Source organism: Astyanax mexicanus, chromosome 12, assembly GCF_023375975.1.
Source record: "Astyanax mexicanus isolate ESR-SI-001 chromosome 12, AstMex3_surface, whole genome shotgun sequence".
In the NCBI taxonomy this organism is placed as follows: domain Eukaryota; kingdom Metazoa; phylum Chordata; class Actinopteri; order Characiformes; family Acestrorhamphidae; genus Astyanax; species Astyanax mexicanus.
The window spans coordinates 31,942,888-31,964,992 of record NC_064419.1 but is presented as its reverse complement, the minus strand read 5'-3'; the positions used below and the strand labels follow the sequence as shown (position 1 = coordinate 31,964,992).

General features: G+C 37.7%; 1 protein-coding gene across 2 annotated transcripts; it reads left to right on the top strand.

Moving 5' to 3' along the window:
- The first annotated feature begins 1,292 nt into the window (after nt 1–1,292).
- On the top strand, nt 1,293–18,155 carry elmod3 (ELMO/CED-12 domain containing 3). Of its 2 annotated transcripts, none has more exons than XM_007247093.4 (13): nt 1,293–1,377; nt 4,196–4,873; nt 5,782–5,853; nt 6,476–6,556; nt 6,646–6,715; nt 7,923–7,985; nt 9,246–9,334; nt 9,528–9,651; nt 10,086–10,208; nt 10,373–10,503; nt 10,607–10,683; nt 11,466–11,593; nt 11,809–18,155. In XM_007247093.4, exons 2-13 carry the CDS (start codon nt 4,823–4,825, stop codon nt 12,051–12,053), a joined length of 1,254 nt encoding a protein of 417 aa, XP_007247155.2. In that variant the 5' UTR covers nt 1,293–1,377; nt 4,196–4,822; the 3' UTR covers nt 12,054–18,155. The 2 variants fall into 2 exon arrangements, with proteins under 2 accessions (XP_007247155.2, XP_022526201.1); XM_022670480.2 differs by lacking the exon at nt 1,293–1,377 and adding an exon at nt 2,584–2,785.
- The last annotated feature ends 3,950 nt before the right edge of the window (nt 18,156–22,105 follow it).

Sequence of the window (22,105 nt, the reverse complement as noted above, 5' to 3'; positions counted from 1 at the left end):
TAGACCACAAGACTGGGAGAGAGAAACCTGGGACACCGAGAATCGACAATCTCTCTCCCACACTTTGCTTCTGATTGAAATAAATATTTTATTCCAGTTAAGAGGGCAGTGTGCACTGAGTTTTATTTCAAGAAACAACAGCCTTCCAAGAACACCCAAAGAGGAGTCCACAAGAGACAAGAAGACACAACACTACTTCAGTGTTTATTTTCTGTTAAATGCGCACTCTTCCTCTTAAAGCTCCACTAGGTAGGATAGAGATTTTGTGCTCGTGGGCTCCCCCTACAGTTGCAGAGTGTAATAAATGTTTCAGGCAGATTAGTTTCTCTTTCTCGTTTTCTGGCTTTCACAGACATATTCGGTCTCTTTTCAGCTTCTGCCAGAGTGTCTGTATGTTAGTTTGTAAAAAATGAACCAGTAGTCCTTGTAGGACTGTTAGAACTAAAGGTCGGAAAGCAGGTCGCAGTTCTTGCGAGCGTTGGTCGCCTCGGAAAACTTACAGAGTCTGGTTTGAGCTCCTATTACACCTCAATGCAGCACTGCAGTGAGTTTCAAGCTGTAATTTTACTTCTTTAAAAAGATAAAAAATCAAGGAAATCCTACCTAGTGCTGCTTTAAACTGTTTTTTACCCCAATTGCCAGCATTAACCATTAAAGAAAGAAAGAAAGAAAGAAAGAAAGAAAGAAAGAAAGAAAGAAAGAAACAAAGAAACAAACAGAAAAACGGACAAACAAGTGACTCAGAAAAAGCCACTGGACTGACCTCAACCCGTAAATTAGGATTCATGGCCTCGCCTATTGAGGAAGCATCACAGTCTGTTACATTTGCATGTCATGAATATTCAGTAAGAGTAAGAGTTGAAATCCTGTGGTTCTTCCCCACCCACTCCACCTCTGAACTACAAAAGACTGAAACTGGAGCACTTTTTAACAAAAAACGGCTCACAGGGTCACAGAGTCCCCTGCAAATGAATGAAAAAAACATGAAATGAGACCTTTTAGTTTGTTGCTCTGTCGCCATGCTGCCGCTTACCGACAAGTCGCAGTCCTCCCATAGGAAATGAATGGTTGCCTGTCAGTGTGAATGCAGGGTGTACAACTAGCGAAATGTAAGTGGCTTCTTTGCAGAATAAAGCTTTATTAAAATATACATAGATAGAGTAATATGGTAATTTTATTTATTCTTAATTTCTAAAGTGTAAAACATAATTTCAACACTTTTTAAAACAACTCTAAATCCCTGCGCCCTGTTCTTTAGCGGAAGTGTGGTTTGTAGCTAGATGTAGAGAAAGACTACATTTCCCATGAGGCCTCATCAGCTGCTCTGGCTGCTGGAAGGGGGAAGGGGAGCCGAGATTGGAGGGAGACGAGCGAGAGGTAAAAATAATGCGATTTTAATCCTTCGTTAGCATGCGGAAAAAGTCGCTTTAACGCAGGAGAGCATGTTTATTCGCTGTTTAGAAATAAACCTTTGCAGTAAACGTGCCGAATTTGCAGGAGATAGCTTAGCAGCGAGAGGACGGAATTGATAGCGTTAGCACAGTTAGCCCTGATTGGTTGCCAGACAGCAGATTTCATATACAGAGCAGGAGAGTGAGATTATATGGGCATTATTTATCATTTTAAAGCTTTCTGTTTGAGGTTTTAGGCGTTTACTTGGAGCCGTGGACTGCAGGCAGTCTGGTTTAATGCATGCCATTGTTGGGAATAGTATTTTTTTTCCTAGAAGAAGTGTACAGTGAAATAAGTAGTTAGTACTTAACCTGGGTTAGCTGGCTAAGTAAGTATAGCTGCAGAGATTTGTTGGTCATATCTTTATGACAGCACTTAGTTGCTAGCTAGCTAACTACCTACCTAACTACCTACGTGTTTGTATTGACAGTGCACTAATAGTTAATAAAGCTGTTAGGTTAGCTAGCTTAGCTAATCTAGTTAACTAGGTTAACTAGTTAGCTCTGCTACATCAAGTCCTGTTTGAGCTGCTTTAAGTCACTGTGTGCACATATTGGTAGGAAATTTGAAGTTTTAACTATCATTCTGTATTATTATGCTTTTGCAGCAGCAGGTAAGAGCTTAGCTTAGCTTATGGTATAGTTTGTATGACTGTCATTAAAGCAATAGGGTGAGCAAACAAGCTTCCAAGCTATTGTGCACCTGTGAACCCCTGTTATAAAGATGTATGGATGTGCTATAAACCTTCTAGCTTATCTAAAAGGTAACTATAAATCTTTTCCCTAAGCATACTGTTGGATGCAGTTCAGTTTGTAAGTGTTCTGTTTAAGAAATATTATCTTTAGACCACTTCCAAGCTATTGTGCACCTGTGAATCCCTGTTATGAAGATACATATATGAATGTGCTGTAAACCCTTTAGCTTATCTAAAATGTAGCTAACTAGCTTAGGTTAGGTAGGTTAACGTTACTACACTAATGCTAGCTAGCTAAATTTTGCTGGGGTTATTAACTACCTGTTTTAAATGCCTCTTTATTATTAGCTCACATGTTTTATTGTAGCTATCAGTGTTGAGGTTGGCAGCAGGTGACGTCACGTCTACACCCCCCCCTCCTCCCCTCCTCTTCATTCAAACACAGAAAGAAAGAGGGAGAGAGAGTCAGTGGGAGGAAAGGAAAAAAAGGGGGTGGGGGGTTATCTCTTAGAATAATGTTCCCCCCACATAAAGAAGACGTGAAATCTGGATTAACCTCGTCAGCTGTGGAGCTGATGATATGCGTCTGATTTTGATCCTTTTTCCATCCGAGAGAACAGAGGAGGGATGCAGCTTTAGGTAGATGACGTCACCTCCAAGATGCCTCTGCATGCAACTAGGCAGCTAGCAGCTCACAGTGCATGCATGCATAGACTTGCAGTGAGTGCATGATGCTAATACGTACGATATTATGATACACTGAGGGGTTAGATCACTTTGAATTGCCTTTTTTTTTTAAATATTTCAGTGTTTAAAAATCCTGTGTTGACTGTACATTTTTAACTCAACGCTATTGTGTCAGTACTAGGGTTGTGTATTGTGTTTTGAATTTTCAATAAAGATATTTTGAATTTGATACCAATACCCAATCAATACTTTTTCCTTTAACTTTGAACTTTTTCTAAATTGTTACCACAAATGACAAATTATTTTGCGTTTTATAGGTATATGTTTGAGTAAAATGAACACTGTTGTTTTATTCTATAAACTACCGACAACATTTCTCTCAAATTCCAAATAAAATTGTCATTTAGAGCATTTATTTGCAGAAAATGAGAAATGGCTGAAATAACTAAAAAGATGCAGAGCTTTCAGACCTCAAATAATCCAAAGCATGTTCTCCTCCACCAGTCTTACACACTGCTTTTGGATAAATTTATGCCACTCCTGGTGTAAACAAATTAAGCAGTTCATCTTGGTTTGATGGCTTGTGATCATCCATCTTCCTCTTGATTATATTCCAAAGGTTTTCCATTTGGTAAAATCAAAGAAACTCATTATTTTTAAGTGGTCTCTTATTTAACATCCAGCATGTGTAACCTTATTCTCTTACTGTCACAGTGAGAGACTGCATCTTGTTGGGACAAACAATGAGCTTGTTTGTAGTGCTTTATTAAGAAAAAAAAAACAACAGCATTACATGTGCTTAAAGGTCTCATTCCATCATTACTTTTAAAAAGTCTAGTTGTGCTCTCTTGAATGACTGAATGCCATGTGAGCTGGTTTTTGTGAAGAAAAAAAAAGTGCTCTGGTGATCTGGCATAACGCTGCTTTAGTCTGGTGGAGAAGTGAGCGGGGAGAAACGATTGGATTTCGGCTCTTGCTCATGAATATTCTGAATATCCTGCCCAAGCAGGAGTGTTTGTTTTCTGAAAAGATTGGTGTCAGAAGTGGTTTATTTTGTGTTGATTAAACCATTACCACTAGGTGGCAGTGTTGTACTCTGTCGTTGGATGAAAAAATTTAACTCTTTTATTCCAATTTTATTTTATATGTTAATTATGCTATAACAGTTCTAAACAATTTTAAACAATTGCAATATATCATGTTGCTTAAGGTATTGCAATCTATCGCAATATATTGAATCATAACCCTTTCATTGATTCATATCGTATTGCTAAATGTTTGCCAATGCACAGCCCTAGCTTCTTCAGCTATGAAATCTAATGTATAATAGATATTAACCCACTGATTAACCTTTCTCTTCAGTCTGTTCATAGGTGTGTTCCCGTGCTTGTTGGCTGACACATATGTTCCTCCTTTGTTAAAAAAAAGTGAAAGGCTGCGAGGAACTCCCATCCTGCTGACGGCTCAAGTTTGGACCTGGGTTGCCAAGTACAAGACTTGGCACATCGGCCATTTAGCTTCTACTGTGCCAAAAATCTATCTGCCCTCTGTGATTTCTGCTGCCGGGAGCCCAGTGTACAAGCACTGGAAACGCACTTCTATTTCTACACTTCTGTGAGCTGTGAGCTGATGGGTTCGTTCAGCCCCTTATGACACCTAGGGAAGAAACCCAGAACTCTTGTTCATCAGCTTTTTGACAGGCCCAAAGCAGCTCTGCATCACTGCTTCTGCTACGCCAAGTCAGGGCCTAGTAAATAGAGCTGATCTCAGAACTGTTAGGTGATGCTGTGCCTGCTCCCGCCTGTTCACTGGCAAATCCAAACTATGCTTGCTGCCCTGTAGCCTCTTCTGACAGTGATTTGATTGACAGTGCTGGACGAAGATATGATGAAGATGCCCAGTGGCTGCACTGTGCGTGTTAAAAGGGGAATGGTTGCTAGTGGCTCAGGCCGCAGCATGGCCGAACAGTAGCAGGACTCTAGGGGACGCATGAGGATTCAGGCCATGGAAGGGGACGTTGCAGTCGCAGTCTACACAGAGGTTTGTTTGTATGACTTTGGTGAGCTTTGGTGGAGTCTAAATATAGTAATAGGGAAGGACTAGGCACTCCATCCAACTGGTGTAAAAGATGTTCACATGACTCTAAGCTAATGCTAATGTTCGCTTTCTCAGTTTGCACTTTGGTAGCATTGTTTGTGATGGTGTGAGAGACCTAGCTAACAGATAGGAATTGGCAAAACTGGAATGCTCTATAATGCATTACAGACTGTAATACAATACAGGAAGCATAGGGGGCTGGTCAGTGATGCTCTACAATGTATATCTGATATGTAATATACTACAGAAAACATAGAGGTGCTCTGTAATGTTCATATGATTCATGCTCTCATTTTGACAGACTACAATACACAACAGGAAGTGTAACGGGTGCTCTATAGCCATATCAGAACTGGATTAGTTTCTCAGGGGGATGTCTGTGAAAAATATTCACACTTCACAAATATTCACACTTCTACTCATTGATAAAACTTTTGCATCTGGACTGCAATTGCAAAAACAGTAACAATTGAAAAAACAGAACTCGAAATACTGGAGTTCAGCAAAAGACAGTAGGTAATTCAATTTGTAATTTTCTCAGTGGATGTCTGAGAAAAACACATACACTGTCGTTCCGGACAGGAATAAAATCACAGAGGACCCCCCATACAAGAGAAAATTACCCCAGAACCCCCTGAAAAACTAGTCCCGTCCAGATGGGGTTTAAGACGCTGTAAAGTCATTATGACAGATTGTAATACACTCCAGGACATCAAGGGGGTGCTCTATATTGCTTTTGTTGAAGCAAGCTTTAATATAATGAATGTGAGGGAGTATTCTGTTTTGTCCTGAGTAATATTTACCGGTAAGCACAGCATTGAATCCAGTAACAAATCTGTTTGTTTTCTTAGGGCTCAAATGGTTTTCAGCAGGAATGTCAGCAGACAGAGGATCTAACCAATGGCCACTCCAAACACACATCTGTAAGAGTGATCCCTCTATGAGCAGTAAAACAAATTCAAATCTGTTAAAAAAAAAAAAAAAAAAAAAGTAAACATTAAAAAATGTAATGCTTTATTTATGTAGCATTAGGTTAGAATTCCCACATTGACTTAATGCAATTTTAATCAATGCTTATTTTGTTCTTTATTTCTCACGGTAAAAATAAAATTAATATTAGCAAAAATATTTTAGATTAAATATAAGTTTTAAATATAAGTTTTATTTAAAATCCTTACTTTTATTTTAAGTAGTGCATTTAATATGTTTCAATTTATCCATACTCTATTTAAAGTATTTATGTATCTATATCTTTTTAAATATAAATTAAAATGTTGTTTTGAGTTTTGTATATATAAAAAAAGAGTTTTGTACATTAATTTCATTTATCGTCTCAATTCCACAGTATAAATAACCTGAAGCCTAAACCCTGACCATGTGTAATCTTGGCACTGGAGATAAACTAGAACTTTAGTCCAGTCCAGTCTTTTCTTTTTATTGCAGACTGGTGTTCCTGTAGAGGGTGTAATTTATCCTGTCAGTGATGTGGAGGGAGAGACACTAGATGTGTGATTTCTGACTGCAGCTGAATTTTGGTTTCCACAGATGCTGAATGGACTTCCTCCAGGTAACGGCATCAAGGAGAACGGCAGCATCAACGGCAACTCTTATCTCAAATCCGTCCCGGTGAGTGAGCGGCAGAGTGAGATGTTAGAAGTGTAACTGAGTAAAAGAGCAAGTAGTTCCTTGGCTTACGGTGTTTAAATGTGTTGCAGATTTCAGCTCTGAAGCAAAACGGCCTTCTGCAGTCTCTGACAGTGGGAGGAGATCAGACTAAAGCAGAAGGTAAATATTCTCACATACTGCAACCTGTTAGTGTTTGGACAGATACAGCATTCATCCTGAAGTATTGCTGGTGATGCATTATAGGACCTTTGTAGCAACCACATAAAAACACTAGTGCAACCATTTGGAATACCATAGCCACACCTTGGTTTACCCTAATGACAAGAAGTGAAAGCACCAGTTGTGCAACCATTCTATTGTTCCACTAGCATATTTTAATTTATATAATATTTTTCAGGCAGTATATATGTATATATATATGTATATATGTATTGTTTATTTACAGTATACATGTAAATAAACAAGCTCTTTTTGAGGGTCATGAGCTATCATTAGAGTATAAAAGACTTTTTAAATTTTAATTTAAAAGCCGTTAGACCAGTGGTAGGATGGTCCCCCCTTTAATGTGAGTCTTGGTCCTCCCAAGGTTTCTTCCTCCTCCTGCAGCTCTGAGGGAGTTTTTCCTTGCCTCCGCGCTCACTGGGGGTTCTGTATTATGTATATTCTATGTTTAATGTTTTGCCTGATTCTTTGTCCTGTAATCATGTTTCTGTAAAGCTGCTTTGTGCCAACACCTGTTGTAAAAAGCGCTATACAAATAAATTTGATTTGATTTGATTTGATTTGATTAGGATCACCAGTTTGACTCCCGGGTAATTTTGCTTGCCATCAGCAGCTGGAGTCTGAGAGAGCACAATTGGCCTTGCTCTCTCTGGGTGGGTAGATGGTGCTCTCTCTTCACATCACTTTTAGTGGGATGTTGGTCTCCGCAAGTATCTGTTAGCTGATGTATCAAAGCTGAGGAGCTGAACTTTCCTCTAAGTGCAGCCCTTCAAAATGAGGTGGTGGCTGACTTCACATGTATCAGAGATCAGAGGAGATGTGCTAGTTTTCATTATCCTGATGTCGGGGGAATTACTAATGATAGGACGAGGTCATATGAATGTGGATTGGGTAATTGGCCTTAAAAATTGGGGAGAAAATGGGATAGAATTAGTACTTATCTAATGAATTATAATTAGAATTTATTTGCATTTTGTATAGATAGGTTCAAAAAGAAAATGGTTAGAGTAGATTGAAAATGAACACTTTTCTGTACTCCACACGGTTTCAGCAGAAATTTATGTTAAACTTTAACTTGTGTTTCTTATCACTAGTGATAATGGTGACTTCTATTTTTTAACTAACTTTGTGTTTGTGTGTGTAGAAGTGGACTCGGAGCTGGAGCGTGCGCAGCAGGAATGGGACGCCCTGGAGAGCATCCAACCAGGTGAGACCAGTTACCTCACCCCGTCTCCATGGCAACAGCATCCCGTGGGCCGGATACAGGCCGCATTAAATCAGCGTGACTCGGCACACGCCTCCACCCCGGAGAGAGAGCATTACCTCATCGGAGGAAACGGATACTGTGGGAAATGCTTGCGCAGTGGCGCTCTGCTCACACCGCCTTACGCGCTCCATCACTGGGCGTTCCTCCACTTGATCAGATACTGACTGAGCTACTTTGTTAAAAACCTGTTGGTTAAAAATATGAAGACCCTCTGAATATAAGGCAACATATGACACATATTGGTCTCCAGGCTGTTGTTGCTATAGAAACAAAGAGGGACGTACGTATGTTTTGGCAAATATTACTATTTGTACGGTAAATTTGGCTCCTTTTTGGAGGGTCGCTGTGACTTTAACCAGTTGCAGTCCATCTAGTTTAAGTGTGTCCTTTTTTGCAGAGTCTAAACCAAGATTCCTATTTTTGTTACATTCTATATGGTACATGTAGTCAGGTTTATTTTTGTTGATTTTATACTCCAGTTTAGAGAGTGGACAAAAGAGTCTTTTTTTTAATCCTGTTCTAATTCCCTACAAAAGCTGCATCTTCCTTTTCTTGACACTGATGGGTTGTGTAAAACACTGTCAGTTTCTAAAAGTGCCTTTCCAGGTGCTGTGCCGAATTCTTCTTTCCTACAGGGACCCTCTCCTCTCTCAGCAGAATGAGCGTAACAGACTACGTACCCTCAGATTTATTTTTTTTCTGTGTATAAATGATGTGCATTCTCACAAAGGGGGAGTCGAATTTCAGAACAGCACCGTTTTCTTTTATTTCGCAGTTGCTAAAAAGATATTCTGACTAATGCCCTTTAATTGGTTTAAACCACCTAGAAAAGTGTTTTCATATTCCAAATAAACCAGATCATGATTCACTTGAAAGTTCAAAGTTTGTTCTGGTGGCACAGCACCTTAAACACCTGCTATTTTGATGAAATTCCTCGTCCACTTAAATGTCACCATAATAAACAGCTCATGTTTAAATTTCTTTTTTATTAACATATGAAGCATACTTTTGTGCAGTATTTAGGCATTTTGCTTCATTTATGTTGTAACATTTTTTATTAATCCATTGTATTCACATTAATTTTAATAATGTCACAAAAAAATAGGATCATATTGTCCTTTTTTTTTTGTAAACTGATTGATGCGGTAGTTTAGTTAAGAAGAGTTGTCAGTAAATTGATGACGTTGTTTCCCCACACAGTTTTGGTGGAAGATCTCACTCCCTCCGCTCTGATCTCCTTCAATGAGGCCCTGCAGCACTTTCAGACCACAGACCTGGGTGACCTTCTGGTAAGTAACTGTGTGTTTGGGTGTGTTAGAGCTGCAAAGTATATTATTTCTTAGTGTATTTGATGGTGATCTTTGCAGTATTATCATTGCAGAAGTTTCACACTAATTGTAGTCTTATGTTTTGTAAGTACCATGTGGAAAAGCTGCTGTGGAAAAACTTGATATTTTACGATGTTCGTGTTCTCTCCAACAGAAAAACATTCAGCCAACCATTCGCAGAACAGGATTGGCTGCCATCACTCACTTCCTGTTTGGCCCACCACGGCTACATAAAGAGCTAGTGGAGGAGAGGGACCTGGTGTTCGCTATCGCTCAGTGTAAGTTCATGCAGCATCCAACTACATATAATCACCCTATTGGACACATACAACTTCAAATAATATTAAATATTTCATATTGGATAGTGTTTTTAGTAGATACTGAATTATATAGACACAGAATAATTCATAGTAGACAAATGATAGAGAATGCTCATTCACACTTAAGAATTTATAGAGAATACTGTATATTTATTTGTGGATCCAGTTTTTTTTTTGTGGATACTAAATAATTCATAGTAGATACTAAATAATCCATGTTGATTTGATAATATTTATATTTTCTAGTGGATATTAATTCACTCATATTTTCTGAATTCATTCACTATATCAACAGTGGTTGCTCAGTATGTCTTAAGACTTGTAACTGGGCAAGCCTGCAGTTTATAGTGTTAATGAATCTAAAAATAAACCAGGTTCTTTTTTTTGTTCAGGTTCTCTGGACAACAGTCAGCCGGTGCACATGCGAGTTCTCCAGACCATCTACAGAAAACTGACCTGCACCCGTGCGGACTGCCCCCGCTACGGCCCACACTGGGAAAACGTCGGCTTCCAGGGTATAGAGAATGCTAAAAATTGACTAAATAATATTAGTTGTCATTATACAGTATGTGTTAATATGTACTTACTGTATGTTGTACATTAAAATAACTTATGTTGTGCATTATCAAATTTCTTTCTTTAATGAATTATATGAGCATGTGTGTGTGTGTTTATGCAGGTACAGATCCTGCTACTGACCTGAGAGGGACTGGATTTTTGGGACTGATGCACACACTCTACCTGGTCATGGATCCAGAGACACTACCGCTTGCCAGAGACATTTACAAACTCTCTCAACATCCAGTGCAGGTAAAACAAAACTCACATACACCTACATATTCTCTTCTGGTGGCCACTCTTTAATTCCTGAATGATACATCTGCTAACGTATGTAATTTTTTTTTCTTTCCAGAATTTTCCGTTCAGCGTGATGTCCATTAATATGACCCGCATTGCCCTGCATGCACTCAGGGAGGAGGTGCTCTCAAAGTGAGCACACATCTTTCTTACTCTTTATAATTTACCAATTGCCTAGAGGAAAGATTTTGTGTGTGAATCATCTTTACAGAATTTTAAACAGACAATTTTGCTTATTAAAACAGCAGTCCCTGAGATTTTATTTTCTTTTAAATGGAAAGCAGTAGTATTCCTGAGTTGGGAAAGAACAAAATATACCAATTTATGATATCAGTATTCTGGCACAACGATCCCAGCGTTTTGTACCATATTTATTCTAAAAAATAGAGTGGTCTGGTTATTTTATTATATGTAATTGCCCTTACATATAGACAGGATTATATTAAAGAACAAAATCAACAAAACAAGACACAGAATGTAACATATCAATTTATTTACATTAACCTGCATTTAAAGTGCTCTTCCACATGCTCTGTGCAATTACAATTCCTCTAATTCCCTAAAATCCTGTAACCGTACTGTCACTTTAAAGTTATCATCAACTATCAGATTAACAATTTAAATACATAAAAAATATACAGAAATATACAGAATTGATAAGTTATGAAGATAAAATAGATACTATTCTATAATGACTGGACGAGTAAAAGGCCTCTGAAATTACTTGAAAATCATTTTATTTATTATTTATTATTTTATTAATTAAAGATATATAAGATATATATTAAAAAGTGTATATATATATATATATATGTAATACTGGGAGGGACAGTAAACATCAGCTCATCGGTTTATTTCTATTTAACAGTTGTTTCCCTAAAAATAAAAATCTGTTGCTTTATGATGTCATACAGGGAGTGTAACCGTCGGCAGCAGGTTGTTGGGGTACTGAATGATTTTTACGTGGCAACGTTTCTGCATCTCTACCAGTTGTGGAAGACACAGAAAAAAACTATCTCGGACTCCGGCTACGTGCTCAAAGGTAATCAAAGTCCTGTTCATTTTTATGTTGTTGTTTTTTTTCTGTGCCCAACTTTTCAAAAACACCTCCCCTGTTGCTCCACCTTACTTGTGTACAGTTAGAGACTGCCAGAATGAGTGCAGTTTTTAATAAATTTGAAACAGAGAAGGTGTTTTTAATAACGTGGCCTGTAAGTGTGTTATTTAGCTGTCAATGTCCTCTGTTTTCTCATGCAGAAGTGGAGCTCCATGCCAAAAAGAACCCCAAGCAGGTCCTGAGACACCTCGAGACGTTCCTACAGGAACGCCGAACAGGGATTGGCCATCGGACATCACCTGACACACTGTCACAGAGCAACCCGTCTCCTGGCGACAGGGAGTCCCGCGTGAGCAGCCAGGGAGGGAAGGAGGGAAAAGAGATGAACTTTACTGGGGTGTGTGAACTTCCTCCAGAAATGGAAGGAGAGGCCAGACTTATCTAAGAGAGAGTGAGAGAGCGCGACTGAGATAAATAGAGGGAGAGAGAGAGAGACTGAGTGTATGAGTGTGTTAGAAAGGAATTTAGTTGTTTTTCTTGCATTAATACAGCCATTAGAGATTACTGCACTCCACATTGTTTGAGGAGTGTGTATGATGATGCATCTAGTTAGCACCATGCTAATTGTCTGGATATAATGTCCAGTTACTAAGCTACATTAGCCTCGTAGCTCCAGTGCAAAACTAAAGAGACAAACTTGGGACACTAATTATCAACTTTGCAATAAATTTGATTGTTGCATGTTGGCCCTAGGTCTGCGTTTACACAGCATGTGAAGATGGCCCAAATCCAAACTTTTTTTTGCCATATGACATTTTTGACTTGATATTTTGAAATCTGATACATATGCAATTTGTGGCAAAGCAACTTTGTCTGAATACGCATATCGGAATTCATGTGACTTTTACGCCAAAGAAAAAAGTAAAAGTCAGTAAGGAGAAGGAAATATTGATGTGGAGAAAAAAGCATGACAGAGTGAGTAAGAGGTATATCTGTGAGATTAGGTTAAGTTACAGACTCCATACATTTTTGGGGTGAGCTCTGTTTAATCATATTAAAAGGCTTGTGTCAGAAACACTTAGTGCTTGTAAAGAAATAGCCAAACTTGGTTGCAGGACACCTCTGTAACGTCATATGGAAATAAAAAGCCTAAAAACAAAGTTTAATTAATTTAACACATGGATGCTAATAAAAGCAGTGTTCATAGCTAAATAAGGTGCCCTGTTTACAGTGAGCTTGAAACTTCACGTGAAGTGTTGATCTTCTGCGCATGTTCGACAAATGTAAGTAACAGGTCACTTTTAAATGATTGTGACAGCTTGAAGTTGATTTGGCCAAAAAGTGCGATTTGGGACACTTTTACCTGCTATGTGAATGTAGCCTAACAGTCCTTTCCTGATTACAAGTGTTCCTGATACACCAGGAGAAAACTCTTAATGTACCCAGAGACCTTACAGAATGCATGATCTACACAGTCCCCCTCTCCCTCTGTATCTCTATCTCTCTCTCTTTCTCTCTCAATCTCTCTCTCTTACTCAGTCTCCCTCTTTTCTCCAGTCATTCATTTCCCAGGTCTGACTGAAAGACACATGTGAAACTCCAGCTGTAGTATTAGCAAACCTACCAACTGTCTGATTGCTGTTTACTGAGGTACCCAATGGCTTCTATATGCTCCCTTTGAAAAAGGCCAGTCTTTGTAGTTGGCAGATGTTTAAGTCTGAATTGTGATCTCTAATACTGTTAAAAGTTACAGTCACTTTATGCTAGTGGGCTGATTTGTGTAAAATTAGAAGAAGCTTATTGAACAGAACATGGGATTTGTAGTTTTGGTGTCGAAAATGGTCAGATACAGACTGGTAGGAAGGATGATCAAGGAATGTGGAAGCAAGACCATTTATCTTCTGTGGTTCATGTGCTTTCTAAGCACAAACAAGTAGAAGTTCTTCAGGTCATTCAAATTCTATAGCAAGAAAGGAAATTTCACAGATTTTTAAAAAAAGTGCTGCAAAATTCATTGTTTGAGATTAACACGTTCAGGTGTTAATAGCCATTTTATATACTCTCTAAACCCACCAATAAATACACAAGCCTAGTGACATTCACATGAAGAGATGTTGATTGGTAAAATAATGGAAAACCTCAACAAATAGGTTTTCTTTGGGACAACTATGCTGAACAGTGTACCCCTAAAATCCATAAATGGATGTAAAACAGTGTCTCATGCATCAGTCAGTGTGTTTATAACCATTGTATAAGACACAAAATTCATCTGCTTCTATTTACTGTTTCTGTGATTAATTCAGACTCAGTAAATTTCTCTAAAACAGAGCTATTGACCTCAAAACCTTAAAATATTTGAGAATCCCTCAAAATCAGTCTGTTATCTTAAAAAGATATTTGATCGCATAGCAAAACAATAAACAAGTAAATAATTTGTGAATAAATGTAGGAAAGTTTTATATAAAGTATGGACCTTTAAATGGGCACGTAGATGTTAATACATCAATGGTGTGAAGTTACTATACAGTTCCACCACTAAATCATACTAAATGTGTCCATTTTAACTGGGATTATTAGAATAAGCTTGGTGTACCAGTGAGTGTGAAAACAAACAAATACAGTTACAAAATCTCTAAACTTGTTCAGTCTTTCAAATGTTAAGTTGTTGGAATTGTTGATTAAGAACACTGAAGCTCTGTTGGTGAAAACGAGGGACATTGGTGCTTGCTTTATCCAGCACTGTTTAGATAAGCTACAGGAGTCCAAAACAGGAAGCAATTTTCCTCATCCGGACTCGTTTAGTCCTTTCCTTGGGGCAGCTGTGCCATGATAAGGCTAAATAACTCGAAGGCATTTTGATTAGGGTTTTTGTTCTTGTCATGTAGTTTACCAAAGAGTCTCTTAACTTTAAAAGGAGATGGGAATGTCAGTGGGCGTGGCCAGGTGTGAGCAAGCTTGTACGATCAGTTAACGTGTGTTTGGTTGGTGTGTGTGATCAGCCGCGCCGCTTAAATCTCTCAGACTGACTATCTTTACTGCTGTTTTTGTTCTTTGCTAAAATGGTTTCCAGTTTTGCAAATGGTAGAGTGTGATTTTCTAACTGGTACCCAAATGTTCACGCTATGAACAATACATATGAAAGATATATGAAAAAATGTGTTACAGTTAGGATACAATATGTTAGAAACACCTTTAGTAGTTCTGCATTATTTTGAGTGATATTTAAAATATATATTTAAATAAATGGACCTTCAGAAAAACATCCACTGGAACTCAACTACAGCTGTGATCACATTTAAAAACACTGTGATTGGTTAGAGCTGTATGTCAGAATCGTAAATACAATATTGTGATGGCGATTATCAAATTGATAATCCACATCCATGTTTGTGCAATCTGGCATTGCTTGTATCCTGAAAGTGGATGCTTGGATGGTCTAAAAAAAGAATTGTTTGGAAAAACTGCAAAAAACGAAAGCCTTAAGATTGTATGTGAATAGTATGTTTTATTCAGGTTGGATGTTGGATGGTAAACAGCATGTCTGAACGTGTCTGAAAGGAAAAAAAAAATAAATTGAATGAAATTGAATAATGCATAAGAAAAGCATTCAATGAACCTAAAAGTAGATGATATCCCCTGCATATACCACCATTAACATATAAAAAACTTGTTATTTTATTTAATTTTGACCTTTTTAACTACAGTTGAGTCGAGCTACAACCTAGAAAGTATTACAAGATGTTTTTTTTCTTTGTTATGACCAGAACGTTCTGTAATGATTTCATTTTGTAGCTTCATTCCGGGCACATCTAACATTTTCATCCTACATCCAGCTGAAAGCTGTGATATTTTATAGTAGCAAAATAATAATAATGAGATGTTTTCATTTAGTACATTAACGTTTTATGTTTTTGACAATATCTGTTCCAAACTATTGAAAACTAGTGTATATGACCCAAAATTGAAGAATTAGACATGCAAGTACATATTCCTGTTGGTGTTGAGCCACATTAGATTGATACAAATACAATAGATAAGTATTGTGATTTGAGTCGTGAAAGGGCTTGGGCCCCATGGGTTGCCTAATATAAGTAAATTGTCAGGTAAATGCTGTAAAGTTCAGGATTATTTATAGAATTGTTCCTTAGCTGCCCAACTCTACACTCAAATGTTGTTAGCATGTCAGGTAGCGCTAAAAATGTAGCATCAGTTTTTTTTATCTTAAAAAAAAAATACACAAAAGAAAAGTGACTTGTTAATCTTGGTGCAGTTTGTGTTTGTTTGTCTGAGTTAACAGTGTCCACTGTGGTGTTGTATGAGTTGAAAGTGGAGCTTTTCTGGGTGTTTCTGAATTCCTGTTTTGGAAATCGACATGTGGAGGTAGAAGTTCAGTGGATGTGTATTAGGAGTATTAGGAGTCCTGTCACTTTACCCAGGTTAGATTTGGGGAAAAAAAAATCAAGTCTATATTTGGGTTCCTATAGAAGAGCAGATTTAACAGCTACAGCTTGTAATCCAGAGATTGAGCCTGACCAGTGAATTTAGAGATGTTTTGAGATATTGTGAACATGTCCCATTAATAGTGAAGCTCACTTCAGTTTCAGAGTGCTGAGAAAACAGTTGTGAAATTCATCTACAAGATTTTTCTTTGTATGTGTTGTGGCTCAGTATAGAACCATTCCTTTTACCATTATCTTTACAATGCACTGAAATTCAATTTTTGGCTAAAACTGAACAAAATGAAACGTTTGGCCAAAGACAGTGCTAACCTAATAGTACATTTATTTCAGCAGTGCTAGCCAGCTACCAGTCCAATTACAATTCTTAAACATAAGTCAGTAGAGTTGCTCAAGTCACATTTAAGTGAAATTTACAAAGAGAAAGGCAGCCAGTCTTTTGATAAACAAAGCAAAAATACTAAGGCTACCAAGGTTACCTAAGCTTAGCTAACATTACTATCCTAGTTCTGTTTCCAGTATCTCTCAGCTGGGAAACAGACAGTTTTGGGAGGAGGTAAACACTTTATTTAATTAAATTTAATTGATGTGAGTATAGCATAAAAATGCTTAAACCTGCCATTTTTCATTTTTCTTTTTGCCAGCTGTCTCCCACATGCTTTATATAGCAGCAAGAGGCATGATGGTTTTGTATGTCTGCTGCCACTTCTGAAAATATCCTAACATTAGAGAAAACAGTATGAAATATTGTTTGCTATAAATTATTACATTTTTTCACTTATTTGGATGAATTGGTGGCCATTTTTCAGACAAATACTGTATTTTCAGTTGCTAAATATTTGGTACATCCCTACTAAAGAACCCTTTTAAGAGTTTTCTTAAATTTTACTTGATGTTTTTTTTATTTTCTCCCTCTGTTTTGAAGACTCATGTTTAATCATGTACATGTATCACAATATAAAACATTAATGCTAAATTTGGAGTGCACTCATAGACCCATTTTATTCTATCCAACACTCTGAAAGACACAGCTCAAATATTATAGCTAATGTTGCTAACAAAAACTGAACAATAATAGACACCAGTTAGCACTACACAAATGACATTGTGCTATTTGCTGGCCTCCAACTTTCATAAACTCTAAGCCACATCAGCAGGATGGTTGAGGTGTTGTGTAATCTGTTAAATGGACGTTATTTATGGCACTTTTTCAGTCTTCGTTTTTTTTTTTTTTTTTAAATAGTGGTGTAGTAGTCGTGTTTCAGAGGAAGGGCTGCTGTGTGTGAATGAACGAGAGAATGTGAGTGTGTGTATATTAGAGTGACAGAGACAGAAACAGAAGATTGTAGTGATTACAAGCGATGGCTGGGCGTATTATGCATAACTCAAACTGCAGATCCCGTAGGGTGTTCTATGCGGAGGAAAGTCATGAGTAGCACAATATAATGGTCCGGTGTGTTTCCTGCAGTACCGTAATCTACCTAGCTTGAGAATGTATATGTATGTACACTAAAAAAAAACAGAAACACTGCAAAACATTCACATCTATATATTTCTATAGGCACCGTTAGTGAGGAGTATATAGTCTTACACGCAAACTGCGACTCGCTGGATGACGTTTTTAACAATCCTGTTTGTTTGTTTTGTTTTTGTTTTTTATGTTCAAATAAATATATTATTGTGGCTTCTGGGTTTGGCTGTGCTACAGTGAAGTTTATGGATTTTTTTAAAAACCTATTTCCTATGGCACAATGGAAGATTTGTTTGGACCAATCGTATGAGTGCTGAGCTCTCTGACCTTTGACTGATGTCTCTTTTGCCTTCGGAAAGAATCCATTCCAGATGTGCGTGTGAGGATTTGGTCCCTTGAAATCAACCAAACTGTGTCGAATAGAATCAGATTCAGTCTTGCACTTCATTTAAAAGATGTTAAAAGATGTTTTATTTTTTTGCCTGTGTGGTCCCTCAGAGCATTTTATTGTTACCCTGATTGTAGAGGCCCTATTTTATAATGAGAATATATTTCAGGATATATGCGATTGTACAGTAATGTATTGTATGGAAGATAATAAATAAATGCAAATAAACTATTACTGTTTCTTGTTGAAGTGTTTGTTTTACACAAAAGCTACATGTTGTTTGTAATCAGTAAGTATTACTCGGATTACAGGGTACCAACACAGTCTTTACTTGTGGCAGATTTTTGGGTTTGGGTAAAATTCCCAACCAGACACCAGTAACTCACATTCTCATACCTGTGAAACATGGCTCACATGTAACAGCTCTGGATAAGAACATCACACAAAGTGCTTTAAATGTAAGCTAAATGTTAACATGTTAATACAGACTTACTGTATTAGTCACTGCAGCTTACTGCTTGGACTGTAATGGATGAGGATAACCACTAGGAGGCGACCAAACTCTAATATCAGCACAAGGACCATATCATTAGAACCAACCTTCTACCTCATTTAGTCAAAAATCATTTCCACAAAACAAATTTTGCATAATTAAAAGATATGTTAAACACAGAGTTTGTTGTGAAACTCTCCTGCCTCCCTCTATATTTTTCTCTCTTTAGATTACACAGAAACATATGGAGCCCATAAAGGGACATGGTTTAACCACATACCAATTGGTGAGCACTAGATAGCTGGCTATCATTAGCTCTGTGCTTATAGCTACCTTTAGCTTCCTAGCTAAAATATTTCACACTGAAAAAAATGAAGTTAACGTTAGCTAACCTAGTTAACTAGCTAACAGCTTTATTTTACTGTTGAACATCTACTCAGCAAGGCAGGTTATTGTTAGTCATTAAAGATGTCTGTCAGTTTAAACTATAGCTTACTAGCTTCCATTATTCTCTGTTTGCTACAGGTTTGATGTCAAGCTAGCTCGCACTAGCCAAGAAATCTGGCAATCTAGCTAACCTAACTACCTGTTTCCAACTTCCCAAACATGGCTGTAGGGGCGTTGGGAAAGAGGAGTTAAATACGGTAGTTTCCTGGCCAAAACAGCACTTGACAGCTATGGCCTATAAACTGCATTTTGAATAGAGATTTTCCATAAAAATGCAAATCTAATATCTGACTAGGCTTAATCACTTCGTGTGAAAAATCATAAACTCCCCCTTTCATGATGACAGGATGGAGCGTAGCAGTCATGTGAAGTCATGTACAGACCAGTGAATATACTTTCTGGTGCTCACCACTTAGTATGTAGTGGTTTTCCCTTTTTTACATTAGAATAATAAACCATGTGCCTTCAGGAGCTCTGTAGAAACATAGCCTATGTGCCAAAGCCTCTTTCAGATGGGACCACCACCGAGGGGTTCGGATTTCACTGTAGTAAGTGTGAAACTTTAAGCATGAAAAATAACAGCACATTTCTTCACATTTGGGTGGAAGCAGCAATTGAACTAAAAATACAGATTTTTCATGATTAAATTATGGGCTGCACACAGAGATGTGGATAGTGTGCATTGCACAGCTTTAAGGTTTTGGGATGGTAGTTTTAATCCATGAATCAGTAACTGTCTGTGAAGACTTGTGTCTTGTTGATGTGTTTCCTACAGGTAATTGCACCCTTCAAAATGCATGTGGTAAGTAAACTGGCCATGCTAAAGAGCCCGCTAGGTGTGAGTGTATATGAATCACCCTGTCCAGGGGGTGCTCGCCACCTCAACCCTGAGCAGAAAGAAGATGGAATGGCTGGATGGATGGATGGATGGATGGATAGATGAATTCCTAAGATGGTAAGTCATTCAAAGTGTGTTTGGTATGACACACTGTTCTGGAGAAACTGCCCCCTTATTTATTTTTTAATTTTTTATTTGCCCTATTTTCACACAGGCCATTGCCCACAAAGGGGCTGAGAAGAATTTACTTTAGCAAAAGTCCAGTACAACTAATTCTACAATTTGCATTCACAAAACAGGTTCTCTTGCTAATGTTTATACTGAAGGGATACATCCAGTGTGTTGTGCTAGTCCCTAAGTTAAACATATATTTTATTCAGGATTTTTTTTCCACCTCCAATAATACATATAAAATCTTAAAGATATGTAGGTTCACTGGTCGGTTTAGAGGCTAAATTAATAGTATCTGCATTTGTGTTGTAGTCATGACAAGGCCTGGTTTAATGTACAACCACTTTAAAACAGTCTAAGTCTTTATAAAGTAATATCTGCAGTGTACCACAGTTTCACACCAGTTTTTCCCATTTTGTTCAGGCTTTTCCACTACTCATTAAATGTTCCTGTGTATGTGGTATGTGTTTTACTGTTTTCCACACTAGATCACAGTTAAACAAGAAAAAAAGTGGAGAGGAGTTTTTATTTTATTTTCAAATAATTCTTTGAAATTAATGAAATAACTGCAACCAGTTTATTAACATAAAATGACATAGCTACACACATGCACTGATTTAATCTTCTGAAATATTCAGGGTGTTCTCCACTAAAACATCAGTGTAGAGCTTTCTGCAGAAACACTGCACCGATTTCCTGAGTAGCTTGTGCTCCTTTGGCTTGTGCTGTCTTGGCTCATTCATTTATGTTTTAAATGCAAACCTGCTGCTTTGGCATGTGCACACACACACACACACACACAGGCAGGCTTCAGCTAGCATGAGCTAGCATTGCGCTTCCAGGCTTGTCTCTTGGGATGTTTAGAGAAGCTTAAGAGTTTTTCCAGAATCTTTTGAATTAATGAGGGTTTGATTAGACGCTGGAGGAGACCTAGTGAACACTACGGTTGTGAAAAAAAATGTGAGAGAAAAATGCAGGAACTCTTCACTGTTTGCCTATATGTGCTCCCTGTTACAGCGATTAGGGGTCTGCTTCATTGTCTGACAAAAAATAGTATGATCGTGTGTGTGCATGTGTGTGTGTGTATTTCTGTGCTGTATTTATTTCTGTTTGACTAGAGATAATGTTAGTTTAAGTCAAATAAACATAGGCTAAGGTTTGACAGTAATTATACAAAGCTAAGTACATTCTACAGTTTGCTAAACTAGGCTAAAGGCTAAGTTAGTTTGACTGTATAAGATTTTACTAAGGAGCTAAAGCCAATGTTTACCTTGAAATAAATGGGTTGAGCCCCTCCCCACACCCACCCCTTGTAGCCGAGGCCCTAAACCACTGCTCTTAAAGCCCACTGGGTTAATAAGAACACCCGTGTGATGACATAGGAGATGCATTAACAAAGCAAATTAGAGAACACCCTCTCTTTTTGTAAGTGATGATGTCTGGCTTTCATCTGGCTCACTTTAACCCAAACAGGTCTGTCCCAGACAAGGTCTCCAAAATGTCTAGACGAAAAAAAAACTGAAGGAAACTGGGTCTGAGTACATCACCAGACTTTCATTTAAACACATCCACACGGAGTCAAGAAAAATCACACAGTTTGCTATTACGTCTTATAGAGATCAAGGTTACACACTTTACTCCCCTTTCTTTAAACATAACCAATCAGCCAAGACATGTCTTAAATAACATGGTGCTACTGCAAGCCTAAATCTAAACACACTTAAACTGTGTGGTGTTCAGTAATCTCACATTCGAGTTTCTAGTTTAGAGAACAGTTTAATTGGATATTTATATTTAGTTTAAGGTTTTTAGTTTCATATTAGATCTACAGTATAATGCCTATATAATTACACTTATTTGGTTTCTGACACTATGTGACTTTCTGTTACGTAAATGGACTGAAACACATTTAACCTGGCTCTTTTTAAAGACAGAGAGTATGTATAGAAAGCGCAGCTACATTTAAGTGAAATTGTGTAATTTTGCTCGTGAAAATCTGATAGTTCATGTGTAAAAAGACCTCATGGCGCAACTTTATAAAAAAAAAATAGACTTACATGCAGACACAAGACTGTTGCTATTATTTGAAGCTATGCTAAAACACTTCAGTTGATGGGTGGATAGATGAATGGATAGATACATTGAAAAGTGGCAGTGTTTAGGAAACACAGCAAGTCAGGCATGAAGAGGCATTGTGCGGAGTTTGGTGACGGAGGGATATACATTTTTTGG